The following is a 16,828-nucleotide window of genomic DNA, read 5'->3' as shown; positions in this document are numbered from 1 at the left end:
ACCAACCACATGACAGGAGCCTACCCTAACCAACCAAGTAACCTTACTAAAACCCATCACAAACATATTGTTACTGCCAATGGTGAAAAGTTAAACATCATTGGTAGTAGCGATTTGTCTCTTAAGCTTTCACCCACTGCATCTTTCCCTCTTACCAAGACCCTTCTTGTTCCTAATCTCACTACAAACTTGATTTCTATTGGCCAATTAATTGATGAAGGTAACATTCTTGTTAGAATGTTAAGAGTGATGTTCGGCTGATAAGAGTTCTTATTAGCCCATTCTTATGTTTAACTTATCTTGTAACTGGGCTTGTGTTAATGGGCCTAATCCTGTTTAATGATTTAAGTCATCTGGGTGTCCCATCACTAATCAGGGGCATCCCAGTAATTTCTTGTACCTTGTACTATATTCATCTATAAATAAAGAATTGGTCGACTGGCTAGTACAGTTCGACATTTTCAGCATCTCTTCTTCTTCTCCTCTTCTCTGCTACTTCGACTACAGTGGTTCAGCTTTCATGGTATCAGAGCATTGAGCACTTTCCTGGTTACTGCCGACGCCATCTCATCTTTCTTGCTGTAGTTCACCTTTTTTTTTATCTGGGTTGCTGCTGTGAAACCCTAGGGTTGCAGGAGAACAACACAAGGTTCGACCTAGGGTTTCCCTTGGTTGTAGGGCGCAAGGGAGGTAAAACCCTGAAGCTGGAGTCCTACTAGTTTCTAGTAGTTAGCAGCTATTCGGCTGCTAAGAAGAGGTCTGTATAGGACAGACCTAGTTGAGGACTGATTTCAGCAGTCCTAGTGTTGTCTGTAAGGAGGGGAACTCCCTTTACAGTAGCAGTACTCGAAGTGCAAAGTGGAGTCTACAAAGCACAGGTCGGTTACCAGCCCAGAACACTTTTTGCTGCTGTAACAGAGCTGCTTCAGAACTGTGACAGTCTCGACAAGTCTGAAACTGTGTTGCGAGCTGTCAGGACCTGCTGAGGTTACTTCAGCTAATCAGAACCTGCATCAGAACTGGTTCAGAAAAACCTTTACAAGACTGTGGCGACTTCAGTTACTGATCATTTCCAGGTCGGTTACCAGCCCTACTCCAGCTCTGTGAACTGGTTCAGTTACAGAATTTTTTTTTTCTTGCTGCTGTACCCGAACTGGTTTAGTCCAAGTGAAGCCTATCCGGTGTGCTATCAGCACTGTGAACTCTGTGACTACTTCGGCCAGCCCTAACCAGAACCACCAACAGTACTGTAAACAACTCCTTGACCGAAGTTAGGATGTCATCACTATCCAGTGAAGTTTCTTCTAAAGATAACAGACCTCTTATAAGGTCTTCAAACCTGGAGAACCCTAATCTGCATAGCTTGCAGATTACAAGTGTGCTATTGGATGAGTATAACTTTAGAGAGTGGTCTGTCTCAGCAAGACTGTTTATTACCTCTCGTGACCTCACTGGCTATTTGGATGGAGACAAGAAACAACCAGAAATTGGCAGTCCTGAATACACCGTGTGGCGTAAGGAAAATGCCATAGTCATGTCTTGGTTGCTGGCCTCTATGACTCCTAGGGTGGCCAGAACTGTTCATCACTTCCCCATAGCTGCTAAAATTTGGGAGAAAGTATCTAAGACATATGGCCAGAAAAAGAACAATGCTAGAATCTACAGGTTGAACCAAGACATTGCAACCCTAAGGCAAAGAGACATGTCCGTGGCAACCTACTTTGCAACACTGGAAGGCCTCTGGGAAGAGCTTGACCACCATTTGATTTTGGATTGGGAAAATGCTAATGATAAGGGGAGGCATGATAAGCAGATTGAGGAGGGCAGAGCCTTCAAGTTTCTGGCGGGTCTTGACCCTGTATATGAAGGTATAAGGTCACAGATTCTAGGGAGAGATGAATTACCTGAGCTTCACCATGTCTACTACATGGTGAGGAATGAAGAAGTAAGGAGAAAGGAGATGCAAGTTGACTCCTAGACACAGTCAACAGAACAACCTGGAGAGCATTCAGCCTTAGTCTCCACTAAGGGGAATAGATTTTCAGACAAGAAGTCCCTCAAGTGTACACATTGTGGTGGTGAGAAACACACAAAGGAGAAATGTTGGGTCCTGTACCCTCATCTGAAGCCAGCTGCTCTGAGAAAGGACAAAAGGCAACAGAAGGGCCACACAGCAAGTGGGAATCTTGCCACCAACAACAGTAGTGACAACTCACAGAGTATTCAGACAGTGTCATCTTCCACCGCAAGGCAGGCTTCCGACTCCTCTAGACCAAGTACTTTGGGCTTCACAGCTAGTGAGGTAGAGATTCTCAGTCGGGCATTAGCCCGTCTGAAGAACAATTCTTTAGCTTCCACCTCTCTTGCCAAATCAGGTACAGCCTCTGCATTTAGTGCATCTAGTTCCATTAATTCTACCTCTTGGGTGATTGATTCCGGAGCCACTGACCATATGACACATATGTCCTCCTTATTCTCCACATATCATTTGTTGTCTGGCCAGGATAAGATGAGAGTAGCTGATGGGTCCCTCTCCACCATCTCTGGAAAGGGGGTGGTTGACCTAAGCAAGGACCTCTCTCTTAAATCAGTCCTACATGTTCCTAGTCTTACCTCAAATCTGTTGTCTGTTTCAAAGCTTACAAAAAACTTGAACTGCGGTATAACTTTCTTTCCTTCTCATTGTGTCTTCCAGGACAGATTGACGAGGAGAACGATTGGGAGTGGTCATGAGTATGGGGGCCTCTACTACTTTGATGAAGATGTCAGCTCAGCCATGCAAGCTTCTACTACTAGTCCGGAGAGTATGGAGTCAATAGCTAGGTTCACTTGTGGCATGCTAGGCTAGGTCATTTGTCCTTTTCTTCCTTAGCAATGTTGTTTCCCGAATTATGTAAGGGCATTTCGAGTCAAAGTTTAATTTGTGATGTGTGTCAAATGTCAAAACAATGTAGATCAATGTATCCAATTTCTAGTAATGAAATTCAAGCCCCTTTTGACTTGGTTCATTCTGATGTTTGGGGTCCTTCACCCATTGTTTCCATTGATGGCTTCCGTTACTTCATCAGTTTTATTGACCATTATTCTCGGTGCACTTGGATTTATCTATTGAAAGGACGTGAAGAAGTTCCCCGGATAACTATGATGTTTTGCAAGATGGTTGAAACACAATTTGATAAAAAGATCCAGCAATTCCGTTCAGACAATGCAGCTGAATACTTTGAAAGATCCCTGAACTCATTCATGGAAGATGCAGGCATGTTACATCAATCATCGTGTGCTTACACCCCTCAGCAAAATGGGGTCGCTGAGCGCAAGAACAGACATCTATTGGAGACAGCTCGAGCCCTTCTTTTCCAGCACAATGTGCCCAAGCAATATTGGTCTCAAGCTGTTCTCACTGCATCATACCTGATAAATCGGATGCCATCTAAGGTACTGGGTATGAAGACCCCTTTCTCTGTTTTGTGTCCCACTCTTCCAGAATTTCCTCTTCCCCTGCGGGTTTTTGGCTGTACATGCTTCATACATGTGAAGGATCCAAAGGAAACCAAACTGGATCCTAAGGCTACAAAGGGAATATTTTTGGGGTACTCTCCTACGCAGAAGGGGTATAAGTGTTATGATCCTGTCTCCAAGAAAAAATATGTCACCAGGGATGTAGTCTTTTTTGAGTTTCAACCCTATTTTGAGTCTTCTCAGAATCCTCTTCAGGGGGAGAGTAGTGGGTTGGAAGAGGATTCTCATTCTCCCTTCTTTTTTGTTCCCATTTCAGCACCTTCCACTACTACTAGTTATAACATTCCGGGTCAACCTAGTGAGACTTCCACTGTGCCAGTTGCTTCTCCAGATTCGGCTAATACTTCTGAAGGTTCCAGTAAACAAGAGAAAGAGATACTTACATACAGTAGAAGGAAGAAGGCCCCTCAACCTCATGATTGCAACCAGTTGAACTCAGATCAATCTGTCTCTGCAATCCAAGGTAATTCTGATTCACTCAATTCAGATTTGGATCTTCCTATTGCTCTCCGTAAGCCTGTTCGTTCTTGTACCACTCGGCATCCCATAGCCGATTATGTTTTTTACTCACACTTATCCCCTGCCTATCATTCCTTTGTGTCTGCTCTTTCCTCTGTATGTGTCCCTTCTAGGTATTCAGAGGCGGCATCTGATCCAAGGTGGAAAGAAGCCATGAATGAGGAGATGAAAGCCCTAATGAAAGCAAGGACATGGGAATTGGTGGACCTACCAGAAGGGAAAGGCACTGTTGGGTGCAAGTGGGTATTCACAGTAAAGCACAGGGAAGATGGGTCAGTTGAGAGGTACAAGGCCAGACTCGTGGCAAAGGGGTTTACACAAAAGGAAGGAATTGACTACAAGGAAACCTTTGCCCCAGTAGCAAAGCTCAACACAATCAGGGTTCTACTGTCACTAGCAGCAAAATTCTCTTGGGAACTTCATCAGCTGGATGTGAAGAATGCCTTCCTAAATGGTGATCTTCATGAAGAGGTATTCATGGAACCCCCACCTGGATATGATGTTGGAAAGAAGGTATGTAAACTAAGGAAAGCATTATATGGTTTGAAGCAATCTCCCCGGGCATGGTTTGAAAGACTTTGTTTGGCCATGAGGAAAGTAGGGTACACTCAGAGCAGTGCAGATCATACATTGTTTACAAGGAGACAGGATGACAAACTTACAGCACTCATTGTGTATGTGGATGATATGGTGATTACTGGAAATGATGTGAGAGAGATGAAGAGGCTGAAGGAGTTCTTAGCTTCAGAGTTTGAGATCAAAGACCTGGGAAATCTGAGATACTTTCTTGGAATTGAAGTTGCTAGATCAAGAGAAGGAATCTACATATGTCAAAGAAAGTATGTGCTAGATCTCCTAGAGGAAACAGGCATGATGGGGTGTAGGCCAGCAGACACTCCAATAGAACCAAGCCATGGATTACAAGAATCAATGGGTGAGGAATACCGTGATAAGGAAAGGTACCAAAAGTTGGTAGGAAAACTGATATACTTATCCCTTACTCGGCCAGACATTGCCTATGCAGTGCATGTTGTCAGTCAATTCATGCACTCACCAAAGACCCCACATATGAGAGCAGTGGAAAGAATCCTCAGATACTTGAAGACTTGCCCAGGGAAAGGAATTTTATTCAGAAAAAACAGCAGACTTGAAATTGAAGCCTACACTGATGCTGATTGGGCTGGGTCTGTTGGGGACAGAAAATCAACCTCAGGTTACTGTACATTCTTGGGAGGAAACCTAGTCACATGGCGTAGTAAGAAGCAGAATGTTGTGGCTAGATCAAGTGCAGAAGCAGAATACCGGGCTATGGCACACGGGGTTGCTGAACTCTTATGGCTCGGGACTCTCCTTAATGAGCTTGGTATCAAGACAGAGGGTCCTCTCAAGCTGTATTGTGATAATAAAGCTGCTATCAACATTGCCAACAATCCTGTGCAGCATGACAGGACAAAACATATTGAAATTGATCGACACTTTGTCAGAGAGAGAATTATTTCAGGAGAACTCTGTGTGCCTTATACTCCATCAGAGATGCAGATTGCAGATGTATTAACTAAAGGGCTGGCATCAACGAAGTTCAGGGACATACTTGGCAAGCTAAACATGATTGATATCTATGCTTAGCTTGAGGGGGAGTGTTAGAATGTTAGAGTGATGTTCGGCTGATAAGAGTTCTTATTAGCCCATTCTTATGTTTAACTTATCTTGTAACTGGGCTTGTGTTAATGGGCCTAATCCTGTTTAATGATTTAAGTCATCTGGGTGTCCCATCACTAATCAGGGGCATCCCAGTAATTTCTTGTACCTTGTACTATATTCATCTATAAATAAAGAACTGGTCGACTGGCTAGTACAGTTCGACATTTTCAGCATCTCTTCTTCTTCTCCTCTTCTCTGCTACTTCGACTACAGTGGTTCAGCTTTCAATTCTCATTTTCTCTCAAGATGGATGTTTGATTCAAGACTGAAACACTGGGGAGGTGAAAGGGAAGGGGAACAGGTTGAGCTGTTTGTTTGCATTGGAGTTTGAGAAGCCTCAAACAGCAACGTCATCAGTTTATTTCAGTTCCTCCACTTCTAGTTCCTTTCTGAGTTATAGAAATAATATTTGGGACTTATGGCATAAACGTTTGGGTCATTTACAGTCTGAAAAATTAAAATTTTTGTTTGATTCAGGCCTTATTAAGAATAAAATTCCTACCTTGCACTCCTTTGATACATCTTGTATTTCTTGTTGCTTAAGTAAGAGTCATACCTTACCATTTCCTCACATATCTGAGCATGCTACCTCTCCCTTCGAGCTTATACATAGTGATGTTTGGATTGCTTCTGTCTCTTCTCAGATTGGATACAAATATTTTGTATCGTTCATTGATGATTGTACCAGGTACACATGGATATACTTTCTTCACCACCAGTCTGAGGTGTTCCCAACATTTAAGTTGTTTCATGCTATGGTGCGGGTTCGGTTTCAATCACAAGTGCGTATTCTTCGTTCGAATTCAGGGGGAGAATACACTGATGTAGATTTTTTATCCTATTTGAACGACCATGGAATACAAGTGCAACGAAGTTGTCTAGATACTCCTCAATAGAATGGTGTGGTTGAGCACAAGAATGGACATAGCCTTAGTGTTGTGAGGACATTATTGCAGGAGTCCCATACTCCACCTTTCTTTTGCGTAGAGGCAGCCAGTACAGCTGTGTTTTTTATCAACTATATTCCTTCCTCAGTTCTTGGTAATATGTCTCCCTTTCAGAAGTTATTTGGTCGTTCTCCAGATTTATCTATGCTTCATGTTTTTGGATATGTGTGCTTTGTTCATCTTCCCACTTGTGAACATTCTAAATTGTCTGCACAGTCTGTCATGTGTGCATTTGTGGGTTATAGTTCTGTCCACAAAGAATTCTTTGTTATGATCCCTCTATTCGTCTCATATGTATATCACGTAATGTTGTTTTCCTTGAGCACATTTCATTTTTTGCTAGAATTGCTAGACTGTCTGCACCGCCTGTTTCTATTTTGCCAAACTTTGATTCACAGGATGCCCCACCTCCTTCTGCTAAGGACTTTCTCGTCTTCTCTCGCAAGCGGTTACGTGCTCCAGCCCCTGCGCCTGCAACTCTCCTTCCTCCCGGTTCAGATCTTCATCCTTTCACTGCTCCTGTAAGTGATACCTCTACTTTAGACACTATTCATACTTTTGTTCCTCTTCGTCATTCTACTCATATATCTAGACCTCCTAACTGCTATGGTTTTCCTTTAAACCATAGCTCTTTGTCTGCTGTCCTATCCTCCACAGATGTTCCTTGCTCCTACCAGGAAGCTAATAGTAGCCCTCATTGGAAGGAAGCCATGGATGCAGGGATTCATGCTTTACATGAGAATGACACTTGGAATCTTGTGCCTGCTCCTCCAGATGCATCCATTGTTGGGAGTCGTTGGGTTTAGAACATTAAGTTGAAGTCTAATGGATCTCTTGATCGATACAAGGCACGTTTAGTTTCCCAAGGATATAGTCAAGAGTATGGTAACCTTTACTCCTGTTGCAAAGAGCACCACAGTCCATGTTCTTTTAGCAGCGTCTGCTGCTCAATCTTGGACCATATGCCTGATTGCTGTGAAGAATGCCTTTCTTCATGGTCAGTTGAAGGAGACGGTCTACATAAGGCCTCCTCTTGGATACTGCAGTGATCCTTCTTTAGTATGTCGCCCCAAAAACTCTCTATATGGTCTAAAACAAGCTCCCCGGGCATGGTTTGAACGCTTTCGCTATGTTATAGTTGTTGTTGGATATAGCCAGAGTTCTTCTGATCACTCTTTATTTGTTAGGCGACGGCCTTAGGGTATTACCATTTTCCTACTATATGTTGATGACATGTTGATTGGGAATGATGCTGAAGGCATTCGTCAATTGAAACTATTACTTCATAATTCCTTTCACATGAAGGACTTGGGCCCTCTCACATATTTCCTGGGACTGGAAGTACATCGTAGTAATTGAGGGTATTTTGTTTGTCAGCAGAAGTATGCCTCTGACCTTGTTAAACTTGCTGGTCTTAATGATGAAAAGCATGTTGATACACCTATGGAGCTAAATCTTAAGCTATCTAAATCTGAAGGTCTATTACTTCCTGATGCTGCCTTATATTGCCAACTTGTGGAGTCCCTCATTTATCTCACTATGACTCGGCCTGATATTTCTCATGTTGTTCAGGTTGTTAGTCAATTTGTTTCTGTTCCTCGTCAGCCTCATATGATTGCTATTCATCGCATCATTTGATATGTTAGAAGCACAACTTCCCAGGGATTGTTCTTCTCCTCCTCCTCTCCTATTCAGTTGAGAGCATATGCTGATGTGGATTGGGTTGGTTGTCTAGACACTCGTAGGTCCACTTCTGGGTGGTGTGTTTTTATGGGTGATTCACTCATCTCTTAGAAGTGTAAGAAACAACAAACAATCTCCAAGTCTTCCATTGAAGCAGAGTATAGGGCCATGTCTTCAGTTTGCAGTGAGATTGTTTGGTTACAATCTCTCTTTATGGATCTTGGCATTCAGCTCCCTACTCCTATTCCTCTCTATGCAAACAATACGAGTGCTATCAAGATTTCATCTAACCCTGTCTTCCATGAGAGGACCAAGTACATCGAGGTGGACTGCCACTTTATCCAAGATCTCTTCACTACTGGGTCTATATCACTTCCTCATGTAGCCTCGGACATGCAGATTGCTGATGTCTTCACCAAAGCTATGACTAGAATTTGACATCTCTTTCTTATAGACAAACTGATGCTTATGCCTAGGCATCAGTTTGGGGGGGTGTGGAGACTCTATAACTTGATGTATCTTATTAGTATAGTCCTTGTTGTACATTACTTATGCTTCTTATTCTTCTTTTCTCTTTCAGCCCTATATGGGCATTCTTGTAATTGTACATATCTTTTAATATATAAGAGACTCTTTGAGGTGGGGGTCATTCATTCTTGACACCTCTAAGATTATTCTTGTTCTTCTCTCTATTCAGACAAAAGTGTTGACAGATTCAAGCGGTTCACATTCATTTGATTTTTTTCTGAATGCCATGAATAAATATCATTCATGGTGTTTTATTTACACTAATGGGTGTCGCCACATGGCATTAGGCCAAGGCCCCAATAATGAAATTCTGTTTTTTAATTCGACCTTTTTTGGATCTTCAGGAAAAGGCCCAATAGTTATTTGTATATATTCTTTTAAATTGGGTCTCTTTTCCAGGTCTACAGGTTGATATGGCACCAGTAGAATTTGTTTCAGGTTTATGGGTTGGCCCAATCTAGTGCCAACCATGTCATTATATAGAGATACAGAGTATTGTCAATTTCAGGTAAATGGGTCAAAGTGGGTGGGTTAGGTTGGATTGCAATCTAATAACTTATGATTAGTATGGGTCATTATTGGGTGTGGGTTGTTAATGGATGTGTTGGCATTCAGCCCGCACCCAATCCATCCATTTGCCACTCCTAGTATAGATTGCTGTATTTTGTAAAATGGTTTTCACTAATTTTTTTCTACATCTTGTTACTTGCTTTTTTTGTGCTAGTCTGGAAGATGACCAAATTCTTGAAATATTATGTGGAGGAGCTTGAGAGGGGTGAAAGTTATAATCAGGACTCATGAGGGTGTTTCTGCAGTTTTAAGAAATTTCCAAAATTTCAGAGGTTTTTTAATTGTAAATTCTTTAATTCTTTACTAGGTTTTCCATTAGTTTAGATTTTAGAAAACTATTGTTCGCTATTTAGAAGATGTAGTATCTAATGGCTATCCAGGGGGGGTCCACATGTTGTCTTGGACCTTAAGTTGTACTGAAGTTTATCTTTTTTCCTTTATGAAAGTGCTCTAGTAGGAGGGCCGACCAACCCCTAAAACTGTCTATAAATTATCTTTTCCTGTTTAGCCTGGAATTTCAACCATCTGGATATTGTCCACTTTCCAGGTTGATTGGTTGCTGTCTTGGACTTTATTGTCTTTCTTTTTTCTTATAACTGTGCTTCTTTCTGTAATCTTCTTTACAGTAAACCCTAGTTTTGTTTCTTTTGTCTTTTGTCTTTTTTATTTTCTGCAGTTAAGTAATTTTTTAATTAATTAATTGATTTAATGTTGTGACTTTAAATTCTTCTTTAAACTTACCAATTCCCTCTTCAGCCTTTAAACTTATCATAGGATCTTCTTTATATCCTATGTCAACCATGCCTTTCCTTTTCATTTGACCTTTACTTTTATTCTTTCATGAAGCACATAATTTCTGTTATACCTTATTGTAGATGCATCAATATGTTTTATGTATTTATCATTTTTTTTTCATAATGTTTATGCTTATCTTGGACTTCATTGTGCCATACCTGTACTGATAGTGAATTTTGTCTTTATTGATCTTCTATCCACTTGAACTATGCACATGAGATACGTGTTTGAATATCATTGTCATGGTTCACCATTTTTGTATTCTGAGCATTTGATTTAGTGACTATGATTATTAAGCAATTTTCTGTTCTTGTTTTCCATTTTATCTTTAGTTGTTCTCAATTAAGCTATATCTTATACTTTTTTATTATAGTTGTGTTTCACGGCTATTATCTTCTCTCAGTAATTTAGTTGTTATTTTACAAGATGCCAAACAAGCAATTTCTTTGCCTCTTTGGTCTCAATCTCAATTGTAACGTTTTATTCTAGCTTATAAAATTAGGTTTCTAGTGTTCATATTGGAAATTATTGATATCTTGTATTGAACAACTCCCTTGGCTGCCTTACATTTTGCCAGGTCTCTTTGATGGTGGAATCCATTAACTCATATATTGCTTGGGATTTCTCTTTAGGACAAGGAAAAACGGCCATGGTATTGTCACCAGAACTTCTGAGGGGTTTACATGACTTGTTTTTTATTTATGAACATTGATACATTGAAATAATATTGATGTATCAGTTTTAAATAGAGCTGAAAATGTGTTAATGTAGCTGAACATTATATGATTTATGGAGTTCTTTGGTGGATTGTCAAAAAAACAATTTTGGATAGACACCAATTCTTGAATACTTTAATTTATAATTTGTAAAATAATAGAAAAGAGAAGAAGAGAGAAACAAGAGAGCAAGAGAAGAGTTTTGTTGGGATAAAGAATCATGAGCAATGCTATATATCGATTCAACCTTACATTAAAAATACTGTTACACCCCCGGTCACCTATGACTAATTGTTGAAATCCAACAGTTTCTTATGTTTTTCTTGTTTTTAATCATTAGTTAGTGTTACTGGGCCCAAGGTCCATTAGTTTATGTTGTTTTTTTTTGGAGCTGTTTTTGTGTTATGAACAGTAGCCACCCATTAAGGGCATTTTTGTCTTTGTAATTAATATTTTTTATGAGTATATAAGATAATGAGTGGGGTGTCCAGATCATTATTTGCTTCTCCCCATCTCTTCTTCTCTTCTCACTAAGATCTCTCTCTTTCTCTCTTCTTTCTCATTGTTCTAAAATCAGATTATTGTTTTTTTTTTCTTTTCTACTTGGTACCAGAGCAGTTTTTTGGGGATTTTTTAGTCTTCCATCATGCAGCCCTAGATCAGCCGACTACATGGTGCATTAAAGAGCTGATCAATGACTTCAAAAGTGCCTAGTTCTTGGATTTTTTGGTGGATCTAGAACCCTTTGCGTCAGATCTTGGGTTGATCATCGAAATAAGGAAGAACAGGAGGAAGAAGAGTCCTAATTGCAATAGGACTCTTCAATATTGACCTAGGAAGGGGCGTTTTGGATTTTTTGGACTTCTTGGTGATTTCTAAAGAGGGCAGTTCAAATTTTGCAGTTTTCTGAGGTCTCTGGGGGGAGTGGCAACCTTTTCTCCTCTTTCTACCTTTTCCCACAGAGAAAGGAATCTTTGTGGGCAAAGGTTTCTAAGCTCCAAAAGGGTGGTTGAGGCCTCTAAAGGGGGTAAATCTATTTTTCCTAATCTACAATAGATTTCCTAAGCTATTCTGGGAATTATGGAGGGTAGTGGAGTTGAATACAAGACTACAGGTGAAATAGAACTAGGTAGAGTAGGTCTTAGTGACCCTTTTAGAGCAGGAACCATAACTACAGTTAAGTTGGATGGTACAATCTACTTGGAGTGGTCCCAATCAGAAAAAATGGCTATTGGTGCTCGGGGAAAATTGGGGCATGTCACTAGTGAAGAGAACAAGCCTGAGACTACCCACTAGGTACAAGAGAATTACATGGTGATTGACCTGGTTGTGCAATTCTATGTTTCCCCATATAAGCAAGAACTTTTTATAGCTAACACAGCTAAGGAGATCTGGGATGGAGTTGTAGAGATAGACCATTTGGAGGTTGTGGTTTGGGAGAGTAGTAAGATGTGGTCACATATAAGAAACTGGTAGAGAAGAATATAGTGTTCGGGTTTCTAGCAGGACTCAACCCAGAGTATGACATTGCACGACAATGCATTCTCTCTCGTGATAATATAACTCTCTCTCGAGCATATGCCTTTGTGTCTGGAGAAGAAAGTAGGAGGAATGTGATGATGAGAAACTTAAACCTTGAGCAGTCAACTATGGTCAGTATAGTGAAACCTAAGCCTAGTAGGGATAAGGGTGGTAGTGATGATAGGAAGGAGGACAAGGACTTGATCTGTGACTAATACCTAAGCATACCAGAGATACCTATTGGAAGCTTCACCCACACCTTGTACCAAGAAAGGGAATGCTATTATGGCAGTGGCTGGTGATTTATCTGAACCACCTACTATAGCTTCTTTAGAGTCACTTGCAGCAGTTGCAGTTACGGCCAGGTGTAAGTGGACCGCAAGGTGTGGGTGAAGCTAGTTATTCTACTTCATTTGCACATACAGGTAGTTCATATGCCACTACAAATTATGCCTCCACTACAAGTAAGGGGGGATGTGGCAAGAAGTATGATGGTGGGCTCTACAATAGAATGGTGTTGCAAAAAGGAAGAACAAACATATTGTGGGTGTGGCAAGAAGTATGATGGTAGGCTCTACAATTCCAGTAGTGGCAAGAAGTATGATGGTGGGCTCTACAATTCCAGTTTGGTTTTGGGGTGATGCAGTTCTTGCAGTAGTCTTCTTGATTAATCGAGTACCCTCTAGTGTTCGTGTGTATTCCTCGGGCATGTAGGAAATCAAAAGGGATATTGTTGTTATGATCCAATGTCAAGGAGTCGGTATGTCACCATGGGTGTCACTTTCTTTTAGTCCACACCTTTCTTTTCAAGGAGTCTTTCTCAGGGGGAGTGTTTTAGGGGAGGAAATGAGCAACCCACACCACTTCCTGTTCTAGCTCTTTTGCTTACTCCAATGTCTAAATTTGTTCCACCTACTTTGCCTACTCTACTATGTCCTATTACTTAGTTTTTTACACGTCAGCACCTACGACAACATAGAGAGATTAATTTCACAACAGAGGAACCTACGCCACTTCCCATTAGTTCATTAAGATTCTAGGTTCAACTAACACAGACCTAGGTATGCCTTTTCCTCCATTTGATGTTTCAGTTCCTGTTGATACTACCACCCTTGTTCCTAACACCATTGCAAATGACCTAGACCTTCCTATTGCACCCCAAAAGGGGAAGAAAAAATGGACAGCCCATTGTATCTCACATCATCTTTCTTAAAGTGGGTTCTCTCTCCTATTGATCCTTCCTTTCTTCTCTTGACTCTATGTCTATACCTAGGATTGTTAGTCAAGCTCTCTCCAAACCCGAGTAGAAGACTCCTGTGCAAGAGGAAATGGCAACCTTGATTAAAAATCAAACATGGGAAATTGTGGATCTACCTGATGGGAAGGAGACAATTGGTTGCAGATGGGTTTATACTGTGAAATTTAGGGGTAATGGAAGCATAAAATGATATAAGGAAAGGCTGGTAACAAAAGGGTACACTCGGAATTATGGGATAGACTACTTGAAGACTTTTGCATCAATAGCCAAGTTGAGTTCAGTTTGGATCCTCTTATCTCTAGCAGCTACTTACTCTTGGCCTCTCTACCAACTTGATGTGAAGAATGCTTTTCTTAATAGAGATTTGCAGAAGGAGGTGTACATGGACCTTCCAGCTGGTTTTTGTAGTGATGTGACCAAAGGAAAGGTATGTAGATTGAAGAAATCCTTATATGATTTGAAACAATCACTCAAAGCTTGGTTTGACAGGTTTAGGAGTGCATTGGTTGTGTTTGCATATATTCAAACCCGGTCTGACCATACTTTATTTGTAAAGAGAAGGGGATCATTGGTGTTAGTGTTGATAGTGTATGTGGATGACATTATAGTCACAGGAAACGACCTGAGTGAAATGGATGCATTGAAGAAAAACTTATAGTTGGAGTTTGAGATTAAAGATCTTGGGGAGCTGAAGTATTTTCTGGGCATTGAGGTGGCAAGGTCCAAACATGGGATCTTCATTTCCTAGAGGAAGTATGTGTTGGACCTACTACAAGAGACCGAAAAGATTGGGATTAAACCAGTTGATACACCCATTGACTAGAATCATAGAATTAATGATTCAGATGGTGAGCTAGTGAAGGATGTTGGGAGGTGATGAGGGGCATTTTGGTCCCCCCATACAAAGAGCGACACGTGGACGCTATCGATAGCACAGCGCCAAGTCAGCAGGCATGCTTGACGGGTTAACCCGGACCACCTCGCGCGGATCATCAGGAAGACGGCCGAGCTGGGATGAGCTTCAGCAACCGATAATGCGAGCTCGCCCAAACTGTTTCACGCGCCTTGCCCTCGAAGGCACCGCCATCGCGACCATGGGAGCAGCTCGCCGAACCGTGCGCCACAAGTCCCGCAAGCAACCTGCAACCACCGCGTGAATCTAACAACTGAAACGGTAACGTGCCTTATATTGTGGAAATAGCTCCGCTAAAGGCTGAGAGACGTTTCCCAAGGGACTAGAACCCCAAATAAACTATAAAAGGACTCCAAACCCAACCAAAAAGGTATGTGCACTAATATACTCTAGCTCTCTCACACTCTCAAGAGATTTCAATACCACCTTTCTGACTTAAGCATCGGAGTGTTCTCCCCGGGTAAAACCTACCCGGGCACTCTCACCCTTCTCTCCTTGCAGCTCGCTTTCAGCTTCGACATGCAGGCATCAGCTCGGCCCTGCCAGATCGGAACCCCGTTCGAGCCAAGTCACCAGACATGATGGAGCGACCAGATTGCGCATCATCAGGAGGTATCAAAGATTGGTGGATCAGTTGTTATCTTTGTGCATGACAACACCAGATATCTCCTGTGCAATTAGTGTGGTGAGTTAGTACATGCATGCCCCACGAGTTCAATACTAGGAAGCCATTGGCAGGATTCTTGCCTTTTTGAAAGGACATCCAGGCAAAGGAACATTGTTTGCTGACCATGAACATTTGAAGCTAGAAGTTTGCACAAATGCTGATTGAGCAAGGTGCCTAAGTGATGGGAAATCTACATCAGGAGTATGCACTCTTGTTGTATGTAATTTGATTTCATGGAAAAGTTTTAAGCAATCAGTTGTAGCCAGGTCAAGTGTGGAAGCTGAATACAGAGCTATGGCACATGGTGTTTTGGAGCTTCTCTGAGTTTGGCCCTTATTAGGAGAGATTGGAGTTGATATAGAAGAACCTATGATGTTCTACTGTGATAATCAAGCAGCAATTAACATTGCTCATAACCTAGTTTAGCATGATAGAACAAAGCATATAGAGGTGGATAGACATTTCATAAGAGAAAGGGTGACATCTAGAGAAGTGTGCCTATCATATGTTGCATCTGATTTACAACTAGCTGATATTCTCACAAAAGGAGTTGAAAGAAATAAGCTTGAATATGATCTACGCAAGTTAGGAATGTGTGACAGTGACATCTACTCCCAACTTGAGGAGTTTTGAAACTCAACAGTTTCATATGTTTTTCTTTTTTATAATCATTAGTTGGTGTTATGGATCATTGGTTAGTTTTATAAAATTGGGCCCAAGGCCCATTAGTTTCTGTTTTTTTTTTTTTGAGTTGTTTTTAGTTATGAACAGTAGCTGCTGCATTAAGGGCATTTTAGTCTTTGTAATTAATCTTTTTTATGAGTATATAAGGTACTAAGTGGGGTGGCCAGATCATTATTGGCTTCTCCCCATCTCTTCTCCTCTCACTAAGATCTCTCTCTCTCTCATTTTTCTCACTGTTATTATTGTTTTTTTCTTTTCTACTCTAATGAAATTGAAAATAGATGAGTAAAACTTTCTCAACATTCTCCCTTAAGCTGGGCTAAAATACAAAGCATACATAGCTTGCCTAAATTAGAATCTAACTTAAATCTTTTCATTCCTTGAGTAAATATATCATATAACTGCATATTAAAGTAGCAAAAGGAAGACAGCTTGTTGCTCATTTCCCCTTTTAAATTAGCTTGATGCAAAGAATGCCTTTTTAAATGGAGATTTTCCTAGGTATGTAAAGATCTTCCACCAGGTCTTCAGGAGCCTAGTTTGAGAAGTTAAATGAATTTGTTTATCATGCTAACCATACCTTGTTTAATAAGAGAGAAAGGGATCCCTTGACTGCTTTAATTGTGTTTGTTTATATGGAATAACCACCCAAATTTTGCAGATTGAAACAACTTTCCTTCTGAATATGAAATTAAGAGTCCATTTGGAAAGAGTGTAAATACAAATATGTTCAGTGCAAAACCTTGTATATGCTGTTTCTAAACCTTGTATTTGTACTGTACATATTTGTATTTGTACTCTTACCAA

At 40.8% G+C, this 16,828-nt stretch overlaps 1 protein-coding gene across 3 annotated transcripts in view; it reads left to right on the top strand.

The window, feature by feature from the left end:
- The window catches only part of LOC104612935 (retinal-binding protein), a 152,800-nt gene that overhangs the window by 121,786 nt on the left and 14,186 nt on the right, over positions 1 to 16,828 (top strand). For all 3 annotated transcript variants that reach the window (XM_010280593.3, XM_088887375.1, XM_088887374.1), the window contains exon 11: positions 10,840 to 10,914. In XM_010280593.3, coding sequence (XP_010278895.1) covers positions 10,840 to 10,914 — 75 coding nt within the window. The remainder of the gene's footprint in view (positions 1 to 10,839; positions 10,915 to 16,828) is intronic.

Source organism: Nelumbo nucifera, chromosome 5 (assembly GCF_055504915.1).
Source record: "Nelumbo nucifera cultivar China Antique chromosome 5, China Antique-T2T, whole genome shotgun sequence".
Lineage (NCBI taxonomy): Eukaryota > Viridiplantae > Streptophyta > Magnoliopsida > Proteales > Nelumbonaceae > Nelumbo > Nelumbo nucifera.
This window is presented reverse-complemented; position numbering and strand designations above follow the sequence as displayed.